This window comes from Puntigrus tetrazona, chromosome 9 (assembly GCF_018831695.1).
Source record: "Puntigrus tetrazona isolate hp1 chromosome 9, ASM1883169v1, whole genome shotgun sequence".
Taxonomy (NCBI): Eukaryota; Metazoa; Chordata; class Actinopteri; order Cypriniformes; family Cyprinidae; genus Puntigrus; species Puntigrus tetrazona.
The window spans coordinates 16,519,355-16,538,286 of NC_056707.1; the positions used below are offsets into that span (position 1 = coordinate 16,519,355).

Consider the following 18,932-nt stretch of genomic DNA (forward strand, 5'->3'; position numbering starts at 1 on the left):
TCACGTTGTCATTATCATGTGTTATGGGATAGTAAAATCTCCATCAGATGTACACTTCAGAATCTTGGTGGAAGTGGTAGTTCATCTGGGTTTTTTTTCTTTTTGTTTTATGAGTACTTAATTGCTATCTTAATTGCCTCTTGTCGCCACCTACTGGCAGAAGGAAAGAGTCACTAAAAGTCCCACAACTTGGAGGCGCAATAAGTGATTGTCTTCAGAAACATTTTTTGTTATGCTGTTTGAAAGTCTCTTCACATCCCGATAGTTAATCAATCATTAAGTTAATTAAATACATTTAATTCTATTTATATATTCTGTGGAAGGTGTTGAACCAAGGAATGTTTCTCCAATCTGAATGCTTGATTGACTTTCCTACCTACCTGTATATGTATTACTTTTAATAAATGTACTATAATGTTTTATTTAAAGGTATATACCGCTGTCTCTGGTCTCTGGTTCAGGAGGCTTGGCTTTGGATGTCAATTTGGAGTGGGATGTATGCTTTCAGTGCTATCAGGCTAAAGTTAGCATTTTCCAAGATCTCCTACTGCACCTTCAACTGTTCTGTAATATAAACTATATTTACTGATTTACTGATACAAAAAAAATTAATTAAACACATCACGTTTTTATGAATCTCTCGGATTTCATTTCATCGTTTGAGTGCTCTAACAAGGATATCAAAGCTTCAAAAGGGTGCTCTTGATGGGTCTGACAGCAGCTGAGTCCACAGTTGTTGAGTAAGGCGTGCGGTCGCCTAGTATTTGCCAATAAGCAGAATTGTCTTCTCAGTCACATTGACATGCCCAAACCCCCTCCTCCGGCGAAGCGGTTACGTCACTGTTTTCTGCTTGTTTAGCACCCTATTGTTTGACCGGCTTTTAATAAACCAAAGGGCAGATTCCTGCTGGGATCACCCTGCAGCCCTCCTCCCATGCCCATCTGCAACCCAAGCAGCATGCCAGGGGCACTGCCACCACACACCGACGCCAGTAACCCGCGTCTCCACACTAAAGCCCACACTAAATATATCCCCTGTGATAAAGATAAGACAAACACTGCGGATTTGAAAGTAGCTTGTTGCCAATAGCTAAGGCACCATGTGAGCCAATGCTAAACTAATGTTAGCTTTACATTTAGCTTCTCAGAAAAGCGCCGGTCTGATTGGAATGCTAAAGGATGAAAGGGTCTGCGTGCAGTAAATCCGCGGTGGGGTTTCCAGTTAAATTAATTAGAGACCCTGTTATGTTGTCCCGTTAACCTTCCCGCTTTAATGTGACGTGCCAATTGACGGCTGTCGTCATCTTCTGAAAATACCTCAGGCTTTAATATCTTTACAAAGAGTCATCAAAGGACTGTTACGTTGTATTGATTATGAATGAGTTGCGCACTGGTTGACATTGCATCTGGAGGGAAGTGTGTTCTAGTTCACCTCTTCCTCAAGCTCCATAAACAATCCTCAAAATATCTATGATTTCTCATCTGGTGCGCTCGGCTAACGACCTCTGGCTTAGCATTAAATTGAGTATTCAGTCCCTGTCTTTGCAAGACAAGCAGCTGATGGCTTACCTTAGCAACCGACCTCCCACATCACACATTATGTGAAGCTTATAACATAGCCGTTTTGAGTCATTTCGGCTCAAAATCACTATGTGTCTGATCTTAATGTTATTAATATGCAGTCTCTCTTAAAATTTAATTCTTAAATTGTGACCGTGATTAGCTTGTCACCTCTGGGAATACATTACATTATTAAAAAGACTAACAATGAAGAAATGTAAAAAGAATAATTATTAGTAATTATAAAATTAGTATATATATATATATATATATATATATATATATATATATATATATATATATATATATATTATATATATATATATATAACTATTTATTTATATTTAGTACTTTTTTAGAGAGGTATGAAATGTCGAAACAAGGAAACAGTAAAACACAAATGTACAGCGATAACCTTGCAGCCGGTGAAAAGTAACTCAAATGACCTGGTCACCTTTACAATGTTGGTGGTCTTACCTTCTGCCTGGTGCCGTTTAACCTGCAATATCCCAATCCCAGCTGGCTCCTCTAGGACAGAAATGAAATTTTTTAAGCAACAATTGCCTTTAGATCTCTCCTTCTGCCTCATCCACTTGCTCTCTCCCCTCTCTCTGTTTCTCTTTTACTCTCTCTCACGCATGCCGATTGTGTGTGAGCTCTGACTCCTTCCCCTCCCTCTCGGCTCCCCTCCCCTCCGCTTTGACATTCACACCCCCTCTTTTATTGAGGAATCATATGGAAAAGGGAAAAGGATGGATGATGTACATCTTGGGATGGTTGTCAGATGTGGAACGTGACACAGCTGTCGTATATCACCTTAGGGACACACACATACTGGCGCCCCAGCTGCCACACCGACAAGCAAATGGGGATTCCAGCCAAATCAAGAGGACTGACCAAAAGTCTGGCCCTCTTTTACGAGGTCCAGGTTATAAAACTGTTAGCGGAGTTTACTTAAAAACAATTGGTCTGCTGGGTTTCGTTGCTGTCTTCCATTGACTTGGGAGGTGTAACTCAATTCAGCTGGAAGCTATTTTGAAGTATGTATGTAGTTATATGTTGTAGGATTTTACCTCTAGAATAACTACAAAGGGGGAATGACAATAGCTGTATTAAATTCACGTCTTCTACGGTAACATGGGTTTTGAATTTTTTTTTACAAAATGCAAAGCACATAACTGTTTTCTTGGAATATAAAATAAAAAACAGATGTGCAATTATGAGTTCTCAATGAACGCATAATTACTATTTCACATCTCCGACATGGAGAGGATCCAGCAAGCATTTCTGTTTTTCTAAAAGTTTGTCCTTCTGTGGCCAAAAATGTCCTTTAAACATCCTAGTCGAAGAGGCTGATGAAATTAAATTACTGCAAATATTGGCACTAGAGCGAGAAAAATTTAAGATATGGACTTCATCTGAATGCAGACCGAAAGTTTGTGGCTTGAAAATATCTGATTTTCAGATCTTACCAACTTTATCCAGCAATTTCCATTATGCTTGCTAAATCTGCCCAAAAAAATTAAAGATGACTTAGTTTAAAGCTTTACGTAGAAAAGGAAAAGCAAAATTGGACTAACTTAACTGCATATGTTGACTAACGTACAGTTTAATGACAGAAATGCAGCACAAAACATGATCAGATGGCTCACACAAACCATCATGCTAAGTTAGAAGCCCCTTGAGAAATAAAGTCTGTGCTGAACGGTTGTGCTGAGAGGTCAAAAGTTTACTCAACATAAATTACCTGCAAGGCTTGGTGTGACCTCACAAATGTTCTCACCTTCTATCTCTCGACCCTGTGACAGCACCATAATTAACAACCAGCAACTCCTGTTCACACACTGCAAATCTGAATTGAAGTAGATTAGCGCAATGCTAATTCAAAGTGGGCTGATCGTGACAACAGGGTTATGTTACATGGCCACGGGCTAGGTATTTTAGTGTGCGTACACATACGCATACATTAGAGTAAAAATAAATCATTTCTCTGAATCCTTTCTACGACTGCGAGACGAATGAAGACTGGCGTTGACCTGGTATGTCAGTGAGAGCAAAATAGCCTTAGCAGAGATTTCCTCCGAAAGCTTCCCGTTCTGGAAACGAGCCCTTCTCATGCCTGTCCATTATATTTTTATTGTATCCAGGAGCATCTGCAGTCTTTCAACACTACTATTTTTTCAACTTCCGTTTTGCAATCTGATGTGGCACAAGCATTATATCAAGTGATTTACAATCTGCATTTGTCCCATCCATCTACTATTATTTGTTTCAGTGAACTCAGTCCTTTTTATGAAAGACCCAACATTTTCAAGAAGGATAAAGGGGGCAAGTGTTGTCAAAAGACATTGCGTTTGCTTTGATGTCTTCTTACATGACAGTATTTTATCCATGCATTTTATCCACAGATTCATATCTGTCTCCCCGTCAACTGAATTTGGCTTTTATTTTTAGCCACAACAGACAGACGGAGGGTTGCAAAGCAGCTTGTCAAGCAAAGAACATGAAGTGAGCCAAAGTTTTCAAGCTCGGGATTTGATCACGAAGTCTCATTTCAAGCTACATGACAAAAAAGTCTCATAATTTCGGGAGATTTATTTTAAAACAATGCATGCTGTCGCACTGTCTTCCAGAAATGAGCTCCTCCGGGAACGCTGACCTGGATGAAAATAGTCCATAGTCCAAATTTACAGCCGGTGTAGAAAAACTTTTCTTCCTCTAGCTATTTCAAATAATTCTTGCCAAAGACAACTTTGCATTGATCACTGTACCAGGTCTAGCAGGCAAAAACACATACCTACTAAAATATGTGTTTTGCGAGGAAAATACATATATATTATTAGATTGTCATGTGAATTTTTTTTTTTGAAGTGGAGTCAATTGTGACTCTGCAAAAAAAAACAAAACAAAACCAAAAAAAAAACAAGAACATCTAAAGGAAATACTGTTTAGATGTGTAACTGTTTCCCCATGTGTACCTGAGGCTATGAGTGGCCTCCTAAAAGGACTTAATACTGCCTGTTTAGTATCAGCTGGGAAAGCAAAATGACCATCCACTAAGTTCCAGCAGCTATTAAATGAAAACGTGTCTAACAAAATAAGTAGGACAATCTTGTTTAACTGTATGTTTAGGCAGTTTCTGTAAGTGATGTCTTCTAATAAATTGAAATAACCTGATTAATATAAATAACAGACGCTGTTAAAAGATTAATTTTATTTACTGCTAGGTTCAGACAGTTTCAAAGTAATGACATCTAGAGTTGTAATTAAAATTGTAACGTAAAATTATTATCATTAGGAATTTTCATTTATCTTTTTGTTTTTATTTTTTCAGTTTTGTTATTCCTGGATGTTGAAAAGATTTAAATATGAAATGGCAAGATACTTTTTTTTGGAAGCCTTTGCAATTTTATATAGTTCCTAAAGCTTGAAGTGTAAAATTTATGGATCACTTAGTTAACAAAAGCAAAACATATGACAAAACATTAAACAGGTTTCTTTACCGTTCGCCATTGATTAGCTAAACAGGTAGCACCATCTAAAAACATCCCATTGGCTTTCTAGCTGCTGGAGCAAACAATGTTTTGATGGCACACCAGAGAAACTTTTGAAACCAACCCACAAATTATTTACCTGTAGTTTTCTATGCATACTAATCTTATATATGTATTTCAAGTTTGAAAAATGTCACACTTTACCTTTAAGCGAGCAGTTCTCTCCTCTTTTACTATTTAACCTCTCTCTACGGTGGTTTGGTGGTAGTGTAGTGGTTAAATATGTTTGGTTAAAAACGTCAGGTCTGTGTCTATTGTAATAATGACAGGTCAGTTTGGCTGAGAAGGTATTTGCAAAAGCATAAGGTTTTTAACTAAAGCAATACGATTGGTTTTGACTATGACTCTATAATTGAAACATTTAGCAACCACCAATAGACCTTTAAAACATTCATTGGAGATCTTTTGCACCAGAGACTTTTATTGCATTTTCCTGTTCAGAAACTTAAGGAGACTCGACTGGAGACTGAATAAACATCAGTTAAACGAGCGCCAGGAAATATTAAAACGATGAACACTATATTGCTTAATGTTCCGAAAGGCTGTAGGTTTAAACTCTGTAACGGGTGGTCCGCTATTCTGAAGCAAGCCACTTAACGTTACCTCAGTAGGTGGACTGACTGTCCTGAAGGTACGGTCACGTTCACTGTTGACCTGTGATTGTCCGCGGGCGAAATCCAATCACGTCAGAGCCCGCGCGATTAGCAGTTTCACCTGAGCGAACGAATTCCCGCCAAGATTACGCTCGTGTTGAAGTTGGTCGCGAAGATTTCACACTTTGACCAAACAGCGTCTTTGTGTAAAATGCGAAGTCACAGTCCTGCGGTCTGAGCGATCCTTGCATTGCTACACTATTGGACAATTGACCTTTTATGTCAATTGACACCTGTAACAATCTGTTAACAATTTCTACTAGCCTTGTCCATCAATAATTTGTAAGCGAATATAAAGTACATTGAGCAACAAAAATGACTGTGCTTAAAATACATGGCTGCGCACTATTGACTATTTACATTTTTTGCCATGCGATGTTTCTATACTGGCAGTGGAGATATTAACTCTGATATAAAGTGCTTCAGACAGAAATGAAAACAGTAGTCTAACGATAAATGTGAACACCAAAATTTTAAGCTAACTTACTTGAGTACGTTTATTATATGAGAAAGTACATGTTTAAATATGATCTACTTTTATTCATTAAGCAGACTTTGTTTTGCAGAAAATATCTGTTCTTCGTTATTGCCTGTTTTTACACATTAAGCATTTACACTACAAATACAATGTAGTCACATGATTTTTGACTAGTTCAAAATGTGGTCCGAGTTTAGACAGATTTTGTGCTTGTAGGCTATTTAATGCTCACCACAGAGATGGATGTTAATACCAGATGTAACCAGGGTCATTGCTGCGTTCTGGGATGTCAAAGTGTGTCCTCATTCCCCATTCACTGGAGACAGGCTAAAAATGTCCTAGATCCGTCAGCCGTTGTGTTTCGGACAGAAGCCTGCTAACTCATGAGGCTAATATTTTAGTAAGTGTGAAGGCTAGGAATGAAGACTTGATAATACCGGTTGATGTAATGCACTTCTTTTGTCTTGGCCAGGAACTGAGGCCTTGATCACAAAAGCTCTGATTACTGACACGCTCAACCTGTCTTTTTATATACAGCATCAACATTTATCAGTTGCATAATGTGCCAAATCAGAGCGTGAACAGCCAATGCAGGTTATAAAATGAGGATGTTGGATCTTTCCTTTATACCATGGGAAAAAAACGCTTGTTTCCTTTAACTAAATCATGAAAAGACCTTTGGGAAATCTGATTTAGGGTACTGTATAGTAGGCTGTTATTTTCTCTCATACGCCTATGGCATGTTGTTGTATTATATTGACAGCTTTATCCGCATAATCATGGCAAATGTGCATGTCTGTCTGGCTGTATATGAAATATGGTTTGATTTAGCGGCTCATATTTTTAACTGCTCCACGCTTGGTCCCAAGGCACAGCTCTCTCATTCCAGCATGTTTTTGATTTTATGTCGAATAAAAAATACACATAAACCGTATTATGACATTCATGCAGCACAACAGAAACAACCATGTGCAACAATGTGAATTTAATCAGCGCACTTCACAAAGTTGAGCAGATTTCTTGACTTTCTCATGTTATTGAGGATCCCATCAAGCCGTTCTCAGCTGTCATTAATGTTCGCAGTGCTGCCAAAGACGTCCTCCAGAAAGAGCGAGTAGTTGATGGTTTTAACTGCAGGGTCTGCAGCGTCTCCTCTCCAGTCTGCATCAAACTGAAAACAACAGCAGAACAGGGCTTGAGAAACAGTTCACAGAGGTTCCTGGAGCACATATGTTTAGCTGGCACTCTCATTTCATGTCTGTGCAAATTAAGGTGAACCGAGACATAGATTTATCAGGCCGAATTGAGTTTAGCACATGGTAAATGTCTTGTACTTGCTATTTGAAAATGTATGACAAATGTTTAACGACTTTGCGTGGTTCAGTAAATCAGACACGTAATCATCTTTTTAAAAGTATAGCTGCAGATAAGATTTTTTATTGCTCAGCATGTTAAGGTGACCAGATTTCTCAAATGAAACTGGGAACATTTTTAGTTCAACAGTCTATATATCATTGAAATATCCAATGTTATTATCTTTGAATTCAAAAAGGGGGACAGTTTTGTGTGATTTGAACATGGTAAATGTAGAACTGTGATGAGTTATTGTATACCATACTCGTACTACTATAAATTAGTGTGGTCATCAACACACACTTACGAACTGTAAAAACTGTTCAAAGTAAAGGTCCTTTCACATGGAGTTCGAAACTTTCGTATACGTTATATAGTCAGACGCGTCAAAACGCCTCTCAAATTGCTTGCTTTGGATTCGAAGAAAACAGAAATTTGAACCAGATTCCAAATTTGTTTTGACGGATAAAAGTTTCGGATGCAGTGTGTAAATGTTATTGACAATGAGAGGTTGTATTTGTTTTTTTGACGTGTAAAACTTTTTGACTAGCTGCGCAGTGACGGTAACTAAACTAATGTTTGTTGAAGGACAATGTTAACTAAACTTAAAATGATTACAGATATTTTTGTTAATTAAACAGTCACAGAAAAAAACTTCAATTGAAGTATAAAAATGACTAAAGCTTAACAATAAATAAATTAAAGCTATATAGGAACATTAAAAAAAAGATTTTAAATTGAATATAAAATGACAAAAATTAGAAATAAAACAAAGCTGAAGCTAATTCAGAATATTAATAAACACTATCATCATACACTATAAAAATATAAATAGTTAAAATTAAATAAAATTATTTTTATTAAATAAATAAAACTAAAACTAAAATAACACCAGATAGCGGTGCATATTAGCCACTAAAGGGAAAAAACAGTCTCTGGAAATCTGGTTATCCTGGGACATATGTAACACATAGTATACATACTTTTTATGCACAGAGCTTCATGTGGTTTTTATGAAACATGGCTCTAGTCACTAGACCAGACCGATTAGACAGACCGATCGATCCCTACAGTTTCAGTGTGGTCTTGCGGTCTTATTCTTCTTTCTTTCATACTGAGAAGTATTTGATAAATGCAGGGCAATTCAACATTGTAATGGCTGTTAGATTATGTTCAGTGAGGGCCACAGGAAATGGCTGGAAACCGGCAAATTTAGCGGTCAATAAACACAGTGAAATGAGCTATTAGAAATGAGTGTGCAAAGCAGAAAACACAGAATCACACAGCCTGGTTTGTCTGTTATAGATCCATCTTGGAATCGCTATGTATGGTCATTCAAACCTTGATTACATCGAAAATACAGCGTTAAGGAACTATACAGACAAATCGACCGCTGGCTCCCCCTGCTGGTTTGTTAAGACCCAACTGGCTTTTCATTGTGAGGCAGTGAGCAGATGGTTCTGCTTAGGCTCCAAGGAGGCATGCTAAATTACTGCGCTGTAATAAAAGCTCCACTTCAGAGTAGTTGTTGAGTGGGTTTTTCCCAAGGCTGATTTACTTGAGATGAGGCTTGGAGGTGCTCAAAGCTTGTGAGGCCCACAGGTTACAAGGGCCTGGACCCTGACACAAACACTCTCATGTACATGTGGCTGCTTTAGCAAAAGACAAAGAATGACATCTCAAAATATGTGTCTGATGATAGATGAAATGGACCCTTTTAAACTCACCTTCACAGTGACATCTGGAAGCACAGCAGGGGCGGGGTTTTCTCTCCAGTTGATACTGGAGAAGAAAGCGTGATAGTCAATCTTCTCAGACTCGTCTTGAAACCTGGATACGAACATGAAAGATGCAGAAAATAAGGAGGCACTGTGGCTAAATGTTTCTTGAATAATAAATGGGAGTTTTGCTCTGTTGACCCTACTTTTCCAGGAGGGCTCGTTGTAGGTCATCAGACAGGGGCATTCGGAAGGCTTTAAATATGATCTTCGCCTCTTTAGAAGAAAGGTGTCCAGACCTACAGCACCATTTCGACAGATCGAACAATGAGAAATGTCAACACATTTTGTAACTGAGTGAAACTCCCACTTTTAAACAATATATTGCATCCTTGCCGAATAAAATAATTAATCAGTTTATAAAGCAATGACCCCAATGGTATATATTGAATGGTATATATTATAAAAAAAACATTGGAAAATAATTTATTCAAAAATGATTATCATATACAATTTTCTTATGGAGTCCATGACGGACAGCTGCAGACATTCCTGGTTTATTATTTTCAGAACATCGTAAAATAACTAAACTTTCCACAGGGCCACATAAACAGGACGAGCACGTTGACCTGTCGGCATTCTTCCTCATCTATTTCCCCTGCCTGCAACATGCCACAGGTCTTCATCTGTTTCCAATGCTTCACTTGAACCGCTGGAACTAATCGCACCCCCTCAATCTAAAGCAGATTGATGGTTATTCTACCTCACTGTGATTGTTAGCGGCCCACATCAGTGCCTGCGTGACTCTGAATAGCTGAGATAGTGTGTCCTTACAGAACAACGGGGGAATGATTTTGTGGTTCTGTATGAATGCATGTTTATGTCAATGTTGATTTGTTGTTATATACATTTGGTCATGCGACAGGGTGCTTACAAGTAAAAGAGCAAAGAAAACAGCAGACAACACAGTGCCTTGCGAAAGTATTCAAACACTTTGTTATGTTGTAGCCTTATTTTAAACTGCTTTAAATTAGTTTTTTTCTGCATGAATTTTCTACACTACATACAACATAATGACAAAGCAAATATTAAAGATTATTTATTAAAAACTTAAATGATTCCATTGTATAAGTACCTGGGATAGTTTGCTTGTAAATGTTACCACTTTGAGTGAAGTTAACCTGTGGCAAATTCAACTGAATTTTGAAAGGCACATGTCTTAATAAAAGGTATAACAGTTGAAAATCATTATAAGAGCAAAGACCAAACCCTGGGGTCAAAAACTGCCTGTAGAGCTCAGAGACAGGGTTGCATCAAACCACACATCTGGGGAAGTTCAGAAAAAAATTCACCTGCATTGAAGGTTCACAGAAGTATGAAGATTATATTATCTATAATGGAAGAAGTTTGAAACAACCAGGACTCCTAGCCAAACTGATGAATTGATGGAGAAGAGCTTTAATTAGATTGGTGGCCAAGAAGCTGATGGTCACTCTAGTTGAGCTCCATGATCATATGTGGAGACAAGAAAAACCTACAGAAGGACCACTCCACCGATCTGGGCATTACAGCGGTGTGGCCAAACTCAATACTCTCCTGAGTGAAGACGCACAAAAACTAACTTGGAATTTGCAATGTAACACTGTGATCTGGTCGGATAAAGCTCAGTACTAAGCATCGTGCTTGAAGGAAACCAGCTCTGCTTATCACCTGCAGAGTAAAGTGTGCTGGTAGCAGCCTCATGCTGTGGGGCTGTTTTTCAGCAGCAGGGACAGAGGGACACATCAGAGTAAAAGAAAAGCTCAGTGCACCATAAAATGAGATGGCCTTAAAGAAAACCCGGTACAGAGCATTCAACCTCAGACTGGGCAGACATTTTACCTTACAACAGGACAGTGAACCTTAAATACATAGCAAGAGTGGCTGATAGACAACTCTGTGAATGTCCTTGAGTGGCATAGCCACAGTCTAGAATTGGACCAAATCAAATATTTCTGGAGAAACCAGAAAATGTGCCTCTGCCCACATCCAACTTAACAGAGCTGGAGAGGTGAAGAGGTGAGAAGAGCGGCAGATAATTGCCAAATAATGACGTGCAAACCTTGTCGCTTCATACTCAAAAATAAGCTGTAAAGGTGCTTAAGCTAATATGCTTATGCATGAATACTTATTTTAGAACATAAGGCTGCAACATAACAAAATGTGAAAAAATGAAGGGCTTTAAATACTTTCGCAAGGCACTGTATATATAATGATAAAGTTAACATTAATTTATGAGAATAATTTTGTTTAAAAAAATCTGGAAACATGTAGCAAACAATATTATACAGTAAAAAGTATATTAAATGGTAGCAAAATGTTTGATATAGGGCTGGTATCTGAATAATTTTTAATGGAATTAATTACATCCGATTAATCTAATTCATCGCAAATTAATTCTTCCTCAAGAAAGTTTATCATTCTCGCTCGTTTATCGATCTCAAGCGCTGTAACATAACGTTAATGTGCGCACGCATTTGAATGAAGAGCGCTCCAGGCACTTTACAGACCGCGCGCCAGCCTGGTCTCATTAAAGAACGTTTCAATGCCAGGATTTTCTGTTTCCATTTGGTGGGCTTATGACACGCACCTTCCCCACACCTCTAAACGGATCCTTGTCATCAGACCGATCGGTGTGTGACATCAAAGTACCACGAGAGCGATCAGCAGATGGCCTCTTTATGCTTTTGAATCCCTCTTGCCTTACTTAGCCTTCTTAACCATATGATGTAAATATGAGAAAAACGCAAACTGAGACATTTTGCCGCCATATCTTGACTTTTAGGGACATTCTTTCTGTGTTCACTGGGCTCCATCATGCATTGAGTTGTTGCACTGCCTTATATTTGTCGTAGGTCTGGGCCGGGCCAAGCGAGTTAAATGCAAAGCGTTATTTTCAATTAATTAATCTAATTAACGCGTTAAATTACCAGCTCTAATTTGATATTATTTTATTTACTTTCCAAGAACTGAATGAACAAAAAATATGCCATTTTGAAGCTAAACATATGAATCGAATTCTAAATGTGAAATTTTAACGCTACTCACAAGTAAACCAAATATTTTAAATATTTGTGTATATTGACAGCCCAGTGTCCATAATTAATTAAATACAAGAACATCCATTTTAAAAAGTAAGATTTGAGACAGAAAGGGAACCCTGCTTGAGTGCTACCTGTCCCGGTCCTCATGTGTGAACGCTCGAATCATATCTGTGAAGTTCTCAAAGTTTTTCTTCTTTAGCTGATCCTGAGCCACAGCAAGCATGAGGCCCAAGTCCACCTCTGGTAGTTCCCGTGATGAATAATTGCGACCCAACGTTATGATCTCGTGTTCAGAAAAGGCAATGTCCATTTCAGCCAACAGAGTCCTGTAAAGAACACAGCCATTTACAGAATGCTTGTGCACCGTCAAACTAAACAGTGTCCTGGACACGCATATTTTGAAGCTTAGCAGCTGGTCCTTAGTTGGTCATGAGCTGGTTATGAACTGGTCCTGAGTAGGAGCTGGTTGCTTAGGAACAGTTTAGGACAATCTTAAACCAGGTCATGTCACTTGCCATGCTACAAAACATCCTTAACCACCAGCATATACTGTGTCTTTCAACAGGGCTTTTACTGCTTTTTTTTCCACAATGTTTTTTATCACACAAACGTGATGTGCATGTTAGGACTTTAGTACGGTTTGTTTCTTATACTGTGTTGTAACTAAGCACAGCAAAAGAACTCCAAGTTTGTCCCCAATCAGCCACAACTGCGACAGGACATTTTGCCAGTCAGTTCTATTTCTGTATGTAATCCCACCCACAATAAAATCTCAAATTCAGTGAGTCTAAGCCAAAATTGCACTCAAAATAAATTATATGGCAGGCTAGAACAAGGTGTTATGTACCTTTTATTTGTGTATTTTTGGCTGCCTACTTACCTAAATGACTCATATGGAATGAAGCCAGTGCTGCTTGGGTCACTCATGGTGAAGAACTGTTTTACTTTCTTTTGCTCTTCCTCACTGATGGATTTTACCTTGCTAATGATGGTGCCAATATTTGCCTTGGGGAACTAAGTAATTGAGAAACATAAGTGAATTGATTTCATTGAAGTTTGTGTGTAAAACTATTTAAATCAATACAGGAACGACTTTATGATTTTAGTGTGTTACCTCATCTGCATGCTGCTCCATGTAGTTAAATGTAAACTCATCAGCATCCAGCAGCTGGAAGGGCTGATTGTTCAGATCCAGCCGAGCTCCCACATACAAATCCTGAGCTGTGAAGTACTCGGACATCTCACTCTTAAACAGCTCTTGTCCTGGCTTCTTCACTCGACCTCTCTTTAAAAACTTACCCCCAATCACACCTTAAGCACAAGAACAATGGAATAGCATTAGGTATAATCTTAATTATGTCTTATCTGATCTGAATTGTAAGAAAGAGGACGACAGTACCTGAGTTTCTCTGAGGAGGTTCAAAGACTGCTATGGTGTCATCACTGAGGTAGACGTACATGATAAAAACACGTTCCTTGTCGATGGGACTGTCTGTCAGCATTTTCGCCACAAATCTCAACACATTGCTCACCAGACCTTGCCTAAAGTTAATAAAAAAATGTTCTTTATCATTGGGCTGAAGAATGTTTTGTTACAATAGACAAGAATGAATACACATTTTATCATTGAATTCACATTTTCAAAACAAATTAATTATGTACTATGCACTACGTTTTTGACTACATTTTGAAATTCATGTGATTTGAATATTCTCATTTAAAAATAGTATATATTTATCCTACACCATTTACCATACGCTGAATAAAACATCCAAACAATGCACTAGAGTTTGATTATTTTATTTTTCAAAAGGCTATTTTGAAGAGAACCTAAAAAAAATTATTTACTTGCTCATGCCTACCTGTATGACTTTCCTTTTTAAATATGCATAATATAATGATTAGGATCATGTGACAATGAAGACATGTAACGACTGCTAAAAAATACGTCTTAAGACAGCCTTAAAGACTGAACAGGCCAAATTGCACACTTGCAGTTTTCTTATATGCTCACTATGCTAATGGACTATCTAACTTTGCTAGACAGTTTGAAAATCTGTTCTCTTTCCAACTTACAGCGACTGTTCTTTAAATATTTAGTTTACCTGGGTGACAAGATCAGGATGGGTCTTGGTTCCTTACTTACATTCAAGACACTTCCTTTGCTTATTCATCATGTTTAGTCCTGTCACTTAGCTGCTTTGAGGTTATAAAAGAACCCTTCACTTAGAAGAGTGTTGTTTTTCCCTTCAACTCTAAGCCTGCCAATGTCTTACATTGTATTGTCCAAAGCAAATTGAGCCAGACAGTAATTTGCAGCATGATACTGGTTCTGGGATTATATTTGGAAGCAAAGCACTGTGAAAACAATGTATAATAATAAACTGAAAGTGTGTTTTACATCGGAAGTATGGTGAGATTACATTTAAGCTTCTGATTATTTATAAAGGCCATGTGCTTCACTGCAAAGAGCTGCACTTAACTGATGAAGGATGACTTTAGTAGGACAGACAAGGGTCTAATGTCTTCTGTCAAAATGTTCAGAAAGCCAGTAAGGGCCTGACATGTAGTTTTGATCTAATATTAATGGTTTTAAATGAAAGGGAGGCATATACTCAGGATGTCCTAAGGGGGATTAGCTCTGCTGGTTACCTGTCTTTTTCCATAAGCTTCTTGAAATCCTTCTGTGGAGGTTTAGGCAGCAAACCCTGACAGGAGCACAGCGAATCCTCCTCAGATCCAAATCCAGTGTAAGGTGCCACCTGTCTGGCTGGTTTAGGAGGGAGCGAGGCCTGGTATGAAACAGGTGTGAAGTCCTCTGTGAAGCCACACAGGAAGAAAACACACACACATTTAAGCAGACATATGCATGGAAAAGCGGAAGTGAGGCCAGACAGGTTGCATTTACACATATGAATTCAATCCGCAACCTCCTAACCTCTGAGAAATGGACAAGTGCTTCATCAGAGCATGTGTCAACCAGGCTCCATTAGGCTCATGTGTAACTAATGCTATGATCTCTTCGGGCCGGCATAACGCCACAGCAGACAGATGCACGCGCACCCGTATTGTGTTACCGCTGGCATGGAGCTCGTGTGCTTCTCATGTCCGGGCTTTTGAAGATAAAGAGGCCAGGCTGATCATTGCTCATATCTGCTGTCCAAAAACTGAGTCACCTTGAGGTGTCAATCAGTTCTGCTCTTTAGTCTTCTGTTGTTCAATTCATGTTATTCAGACAGTTATTCACAGAGATGAAAGCACACTAGGGAGCATCGGGCTCTCATAGAGACGTGGGATTTACGACAGGAAGACTTTGAAAATAATGAACAGCTTGTCAGACCACACAGATGCGATACGTACTGAGAATGAGGGGTTGGGGTATGTACGTTTTCTTTTCAGTTTACTACAAAAAGCAGTAGAGCACAAGATTGCACATGCTGTAGAGTTTGTTTGTAGCAGGCAAAATAAACATGAGTTCATGACATAGCTCTAAAGTCACAGGTAAAACTCAATACTGACATCATGTGGTCATTAATAGCGGTGCCAAACTCCTCCCTCCAATTTTTTTTTAAAAACCACATATTAAGAAATATAATCTATTCTAGTCTTCTATTTTATACTACACTACACAAATAATATATATATATATATATATATATATATATATATATATATATATATATATATTTTATAAATATATTTCAAATATCATTTATTTATATACTCTCTTTTGCCTGGAATTAAATAGTTTTCATTCACACAAAGCTATTAAACCACAAATCATGAATTATGACATTATTTGAATACAATGTTATCACCTGTAAAATCATACATACTACTGCTTCCCCTTGAGTCGTGATGTAACTTACCAATACCATATTTAGAGCGATAATACTCTTTAGTGAAGTTGTCACAGTCACATATCAACATCCTACGACCCCACACATTAATGACGCCTCCGATGGTCAGGTCACATTCTTTGTAGAATTCTTCTTTTACTGCTCCCGTCTGTAAAATGACAAACTAGACACTGACAAACTAGTCCCTTAAAACTGAAAAAAAAAAATTAACTGACAATGAATAATTGCTATAAAGCATTTTTAGTCGGTACTTACCTTGAGGCTATCCAAAATGTAGCGTCCTCCTTGTCCGACTGGTCCGAATACGTTGAGGACTGTGCGGTCTGTTATTTCTCCGGGCTGATGTTTGGGAATAGGAGCATGCTGTTTGACACAATCAAGAGCAAAATAAATGATTTTTTTCATAACTTGAAGGACAAGCGAAATTTGCTAATGGGTTCATAATTAGTTTTTCACCGGGGGACTCCCTCAAAACCTTTTCAAATGACATTTAGTGAAAGGCAACAGAATGAGTGACAAGACTACATAACAACAGAAAAAACCCTGAACAAAGCCTTCTCCCTTCATAATAAATTTAGACCGCAAAACAAGCAGGGAGGAAACTGAAAAGTGCTTTAGGGAAGTTGGATGTTCTTTCAGCCCTGTCAGTCTGTATAAAAGCTTGGCATGGAGGATGGAGAAATTTGTCCAAGCAAAAGAGTAGAGAGGAATTGATAACCACTAAACTGGATTGAACAGTAAGCACTGAATTTTTCAAACAAATTTACTGATGTCATCACCTATGAATTAATTTGATGAAAATACAGTAAAACAGTCACATTGCAAAAAAGAAAAATACAGCAATATGAAAATATTTCTTCTTATTATCAAGATTAGTAATTAAATTCTGAATATATTAATGTAATTTTTTTTGCCAGTGCTGTTTTTTTACAGACCTTAGGAAGCTTGCCTCTGTGTAGAAATTTAGGGGCAGCATCTCGACCAGAGTTTGGACGGACAACTTCGTAAATTTCCATGGTGTCATCTGCCAGGAAGTAATGCAAGATCAGCTCTCTAGGGTCTCCAAACATGCTCTCGGTATCATCCCAGTAGCAGTAGAAGCGCAAGACTTTGCGATCCTGTTCCAAAAACTGCTTGAGCGTATCTATTCTTTCATACGGTCGCAGTGGCTTCATGTTCTCCTCGATCTGTGAGAGGGAAAGAAACGGTATAATATTGAAGTATTGATATTGCTATTTAGACACATGGTGCTTTCTTACTCCTTGTCGATGTGTGGTATAGGGATCTGCTGGAGTGGAAGCAGGGAGGTTTAGGCGCACCCCCAGTTTTATCAAGAAGTTGCGTGTGAAGGGGTCACAGTCCGTAATCGTAAAGGTTCTGTTATAGAACACTATTTCCTGATTGATGTTAAAATGGTGCACAGTGTAGAAGCAATCATCTTTAGAAGCTGGGAGAGGAATACGGTGCCTCCGAATCAGGGTTCCTACATAGAAAGAGAACAGATGCATTTAAACAGGATGTTTTTATACTATAACGGGATGAGACACATTTGATTCTGATGGTTTACCCTGTGGCATCCCACTGTTTTTGAACTCTGGCTCCACTACTTGTATGGTGTCATCCTCCAGATACAAGTAAATCTTGCACTTTCGCACTCTATATTTTTCTTCCCTCCTCTGAGGTACAGCTTCTTGGAAATGAGCATCAAAACACAGCACCTTCGGGTAAGAAAAATGAAGTGTAGAAAATGAATATACTTTGCACAGCACTACTTAATAATGTTACCTTGTAATAATGACAAACCTGTTTGTCAAAAGCAACCCATGCCGGAGCATCACTGCCCTCTCCCTTCGGAAAAAGTGAATACTTGGGTCTTGCGCTCTGCCCCAGGAGAAGTTCTCCCCCAATGCCTGACTTCTCTGACCCAACCATCATGGCTACTCCATTTGAATAATCAAAATGCTGAGATTTGTGAAATTTGTCTTTTCCCAGCTGGAAAATAACGAGGGGGAAATAAAATGACACTGTATCTATTTTCATAATTTTGCAACGACGACATCTTTGTTTCTGTTGTTTGTACTTAATTTGGTGTGTTTTTGTGTTTTTGGTCTTCTTATATATATATATATATATATATATATATATATATATATATATATATATATATATATATATAATGAATTTGTTATCAATTTCGCCGTTTTAGGCAGCAATAATTAACTAAATAGTATAGTAGATACCACAAATCGCTCTAGATACCAACATAGCTAACAACATTACTTATTCAGCTATTTTTCATCAACGCAGAATATAGATAATTTTGGCATCACTTACATTTCTATTGACCGAATTTCCAGGCAACATTGGCAGCGCCATTATTAATAACTAACGATAATGTAGGTTTTGTTCAGTCGAGAACGATCCCAGCCTGCTCAGGACCTGTTGCTAAGATAAGATTGTTTGCAAATATCATTGCTAGGCAACGAGACACAGATCACGTGACAGTAAGATTTCGTTTAAAAGACGATCAATCGTACTTCTGGTATTTTACGTTTTTGTTTTGGCCTCTATGTTCCATAACGCGTAACATGCACTATTAGATAGCTAGACGTCAGAAATTATTACATCTTATCATAACCCTTTAAAATGAAAGAGATCCCTGCTTTTGTCTAC

General features: G+C 38.1%; 1 protein-coding gene across 1 annotated transcript; it reads right to left on the reverse strand.

Moving 5' to 3' along the window:
• Positions 1–7,170: 7,170 nt before the first annotated feature.
• On the reverse strand, positions 7,171–18,721 carry efhc2 (EF-hand domain (C-terminal) containing 2). Its single transcript, XM_043248411.1, has 15 exons — positions 18,594–18,721; positions 18,063–18,251; positions 17,827–17,977; positions 17,519–17,742; positions 17,195–17,446; positions 16,515–16,622; positions 16,269–16,407; positions 15,052–15,217; positions 13,799–13,941; positions 13,514–13,710; positions 13,280–13,413; positions 12,531–12,725; positions 9,523–9,615; positions 9,326–9,428; positions 7,171–7,416 (listed from the first exon to the last, which is right to left on the reverse strand). Exons 1-15 carry the CDS (start codon positions 18,633–18,635, stop codon positions 7,306–7,308), a joined length of 2,247 nt encoding a protein of 748 aa, XP_043104346.1. The 5' UTR covers positions 18,636–18,721; the 3' UTR covers positions 7,171–7,305.
• Positions 18,722–18,932: the final 211 nt, after the last annotated feature.

What these genes read in the sequence shown, in the direction of transcription:
- efhc2 (XM_043248411.1), bottom strand. Translation starts at nt 18,635, where the DNA reads ATGGCGCTGCCAATGTTGCCTGGAAATTCGGTCAATAGAAAT. An exon ending in GAAATTCGGTCAATAGAAAT is followed by an intron (nt 18,252 to 18,593) that starts GTAAGTGATGCC and finishes GTTATTTTCCAG; the next exon opens with CTGGGAAAAGACAAATTTCA. An exon ending in AAGCTTATGGAAAAAGACAG is followed by an intron (nt 13,942 to 15,051) that starts GTAACCAGCAGA and finishes TATTAACTTTAG; the next exon opens with GCAAGGTCTGGTGAGCAATG.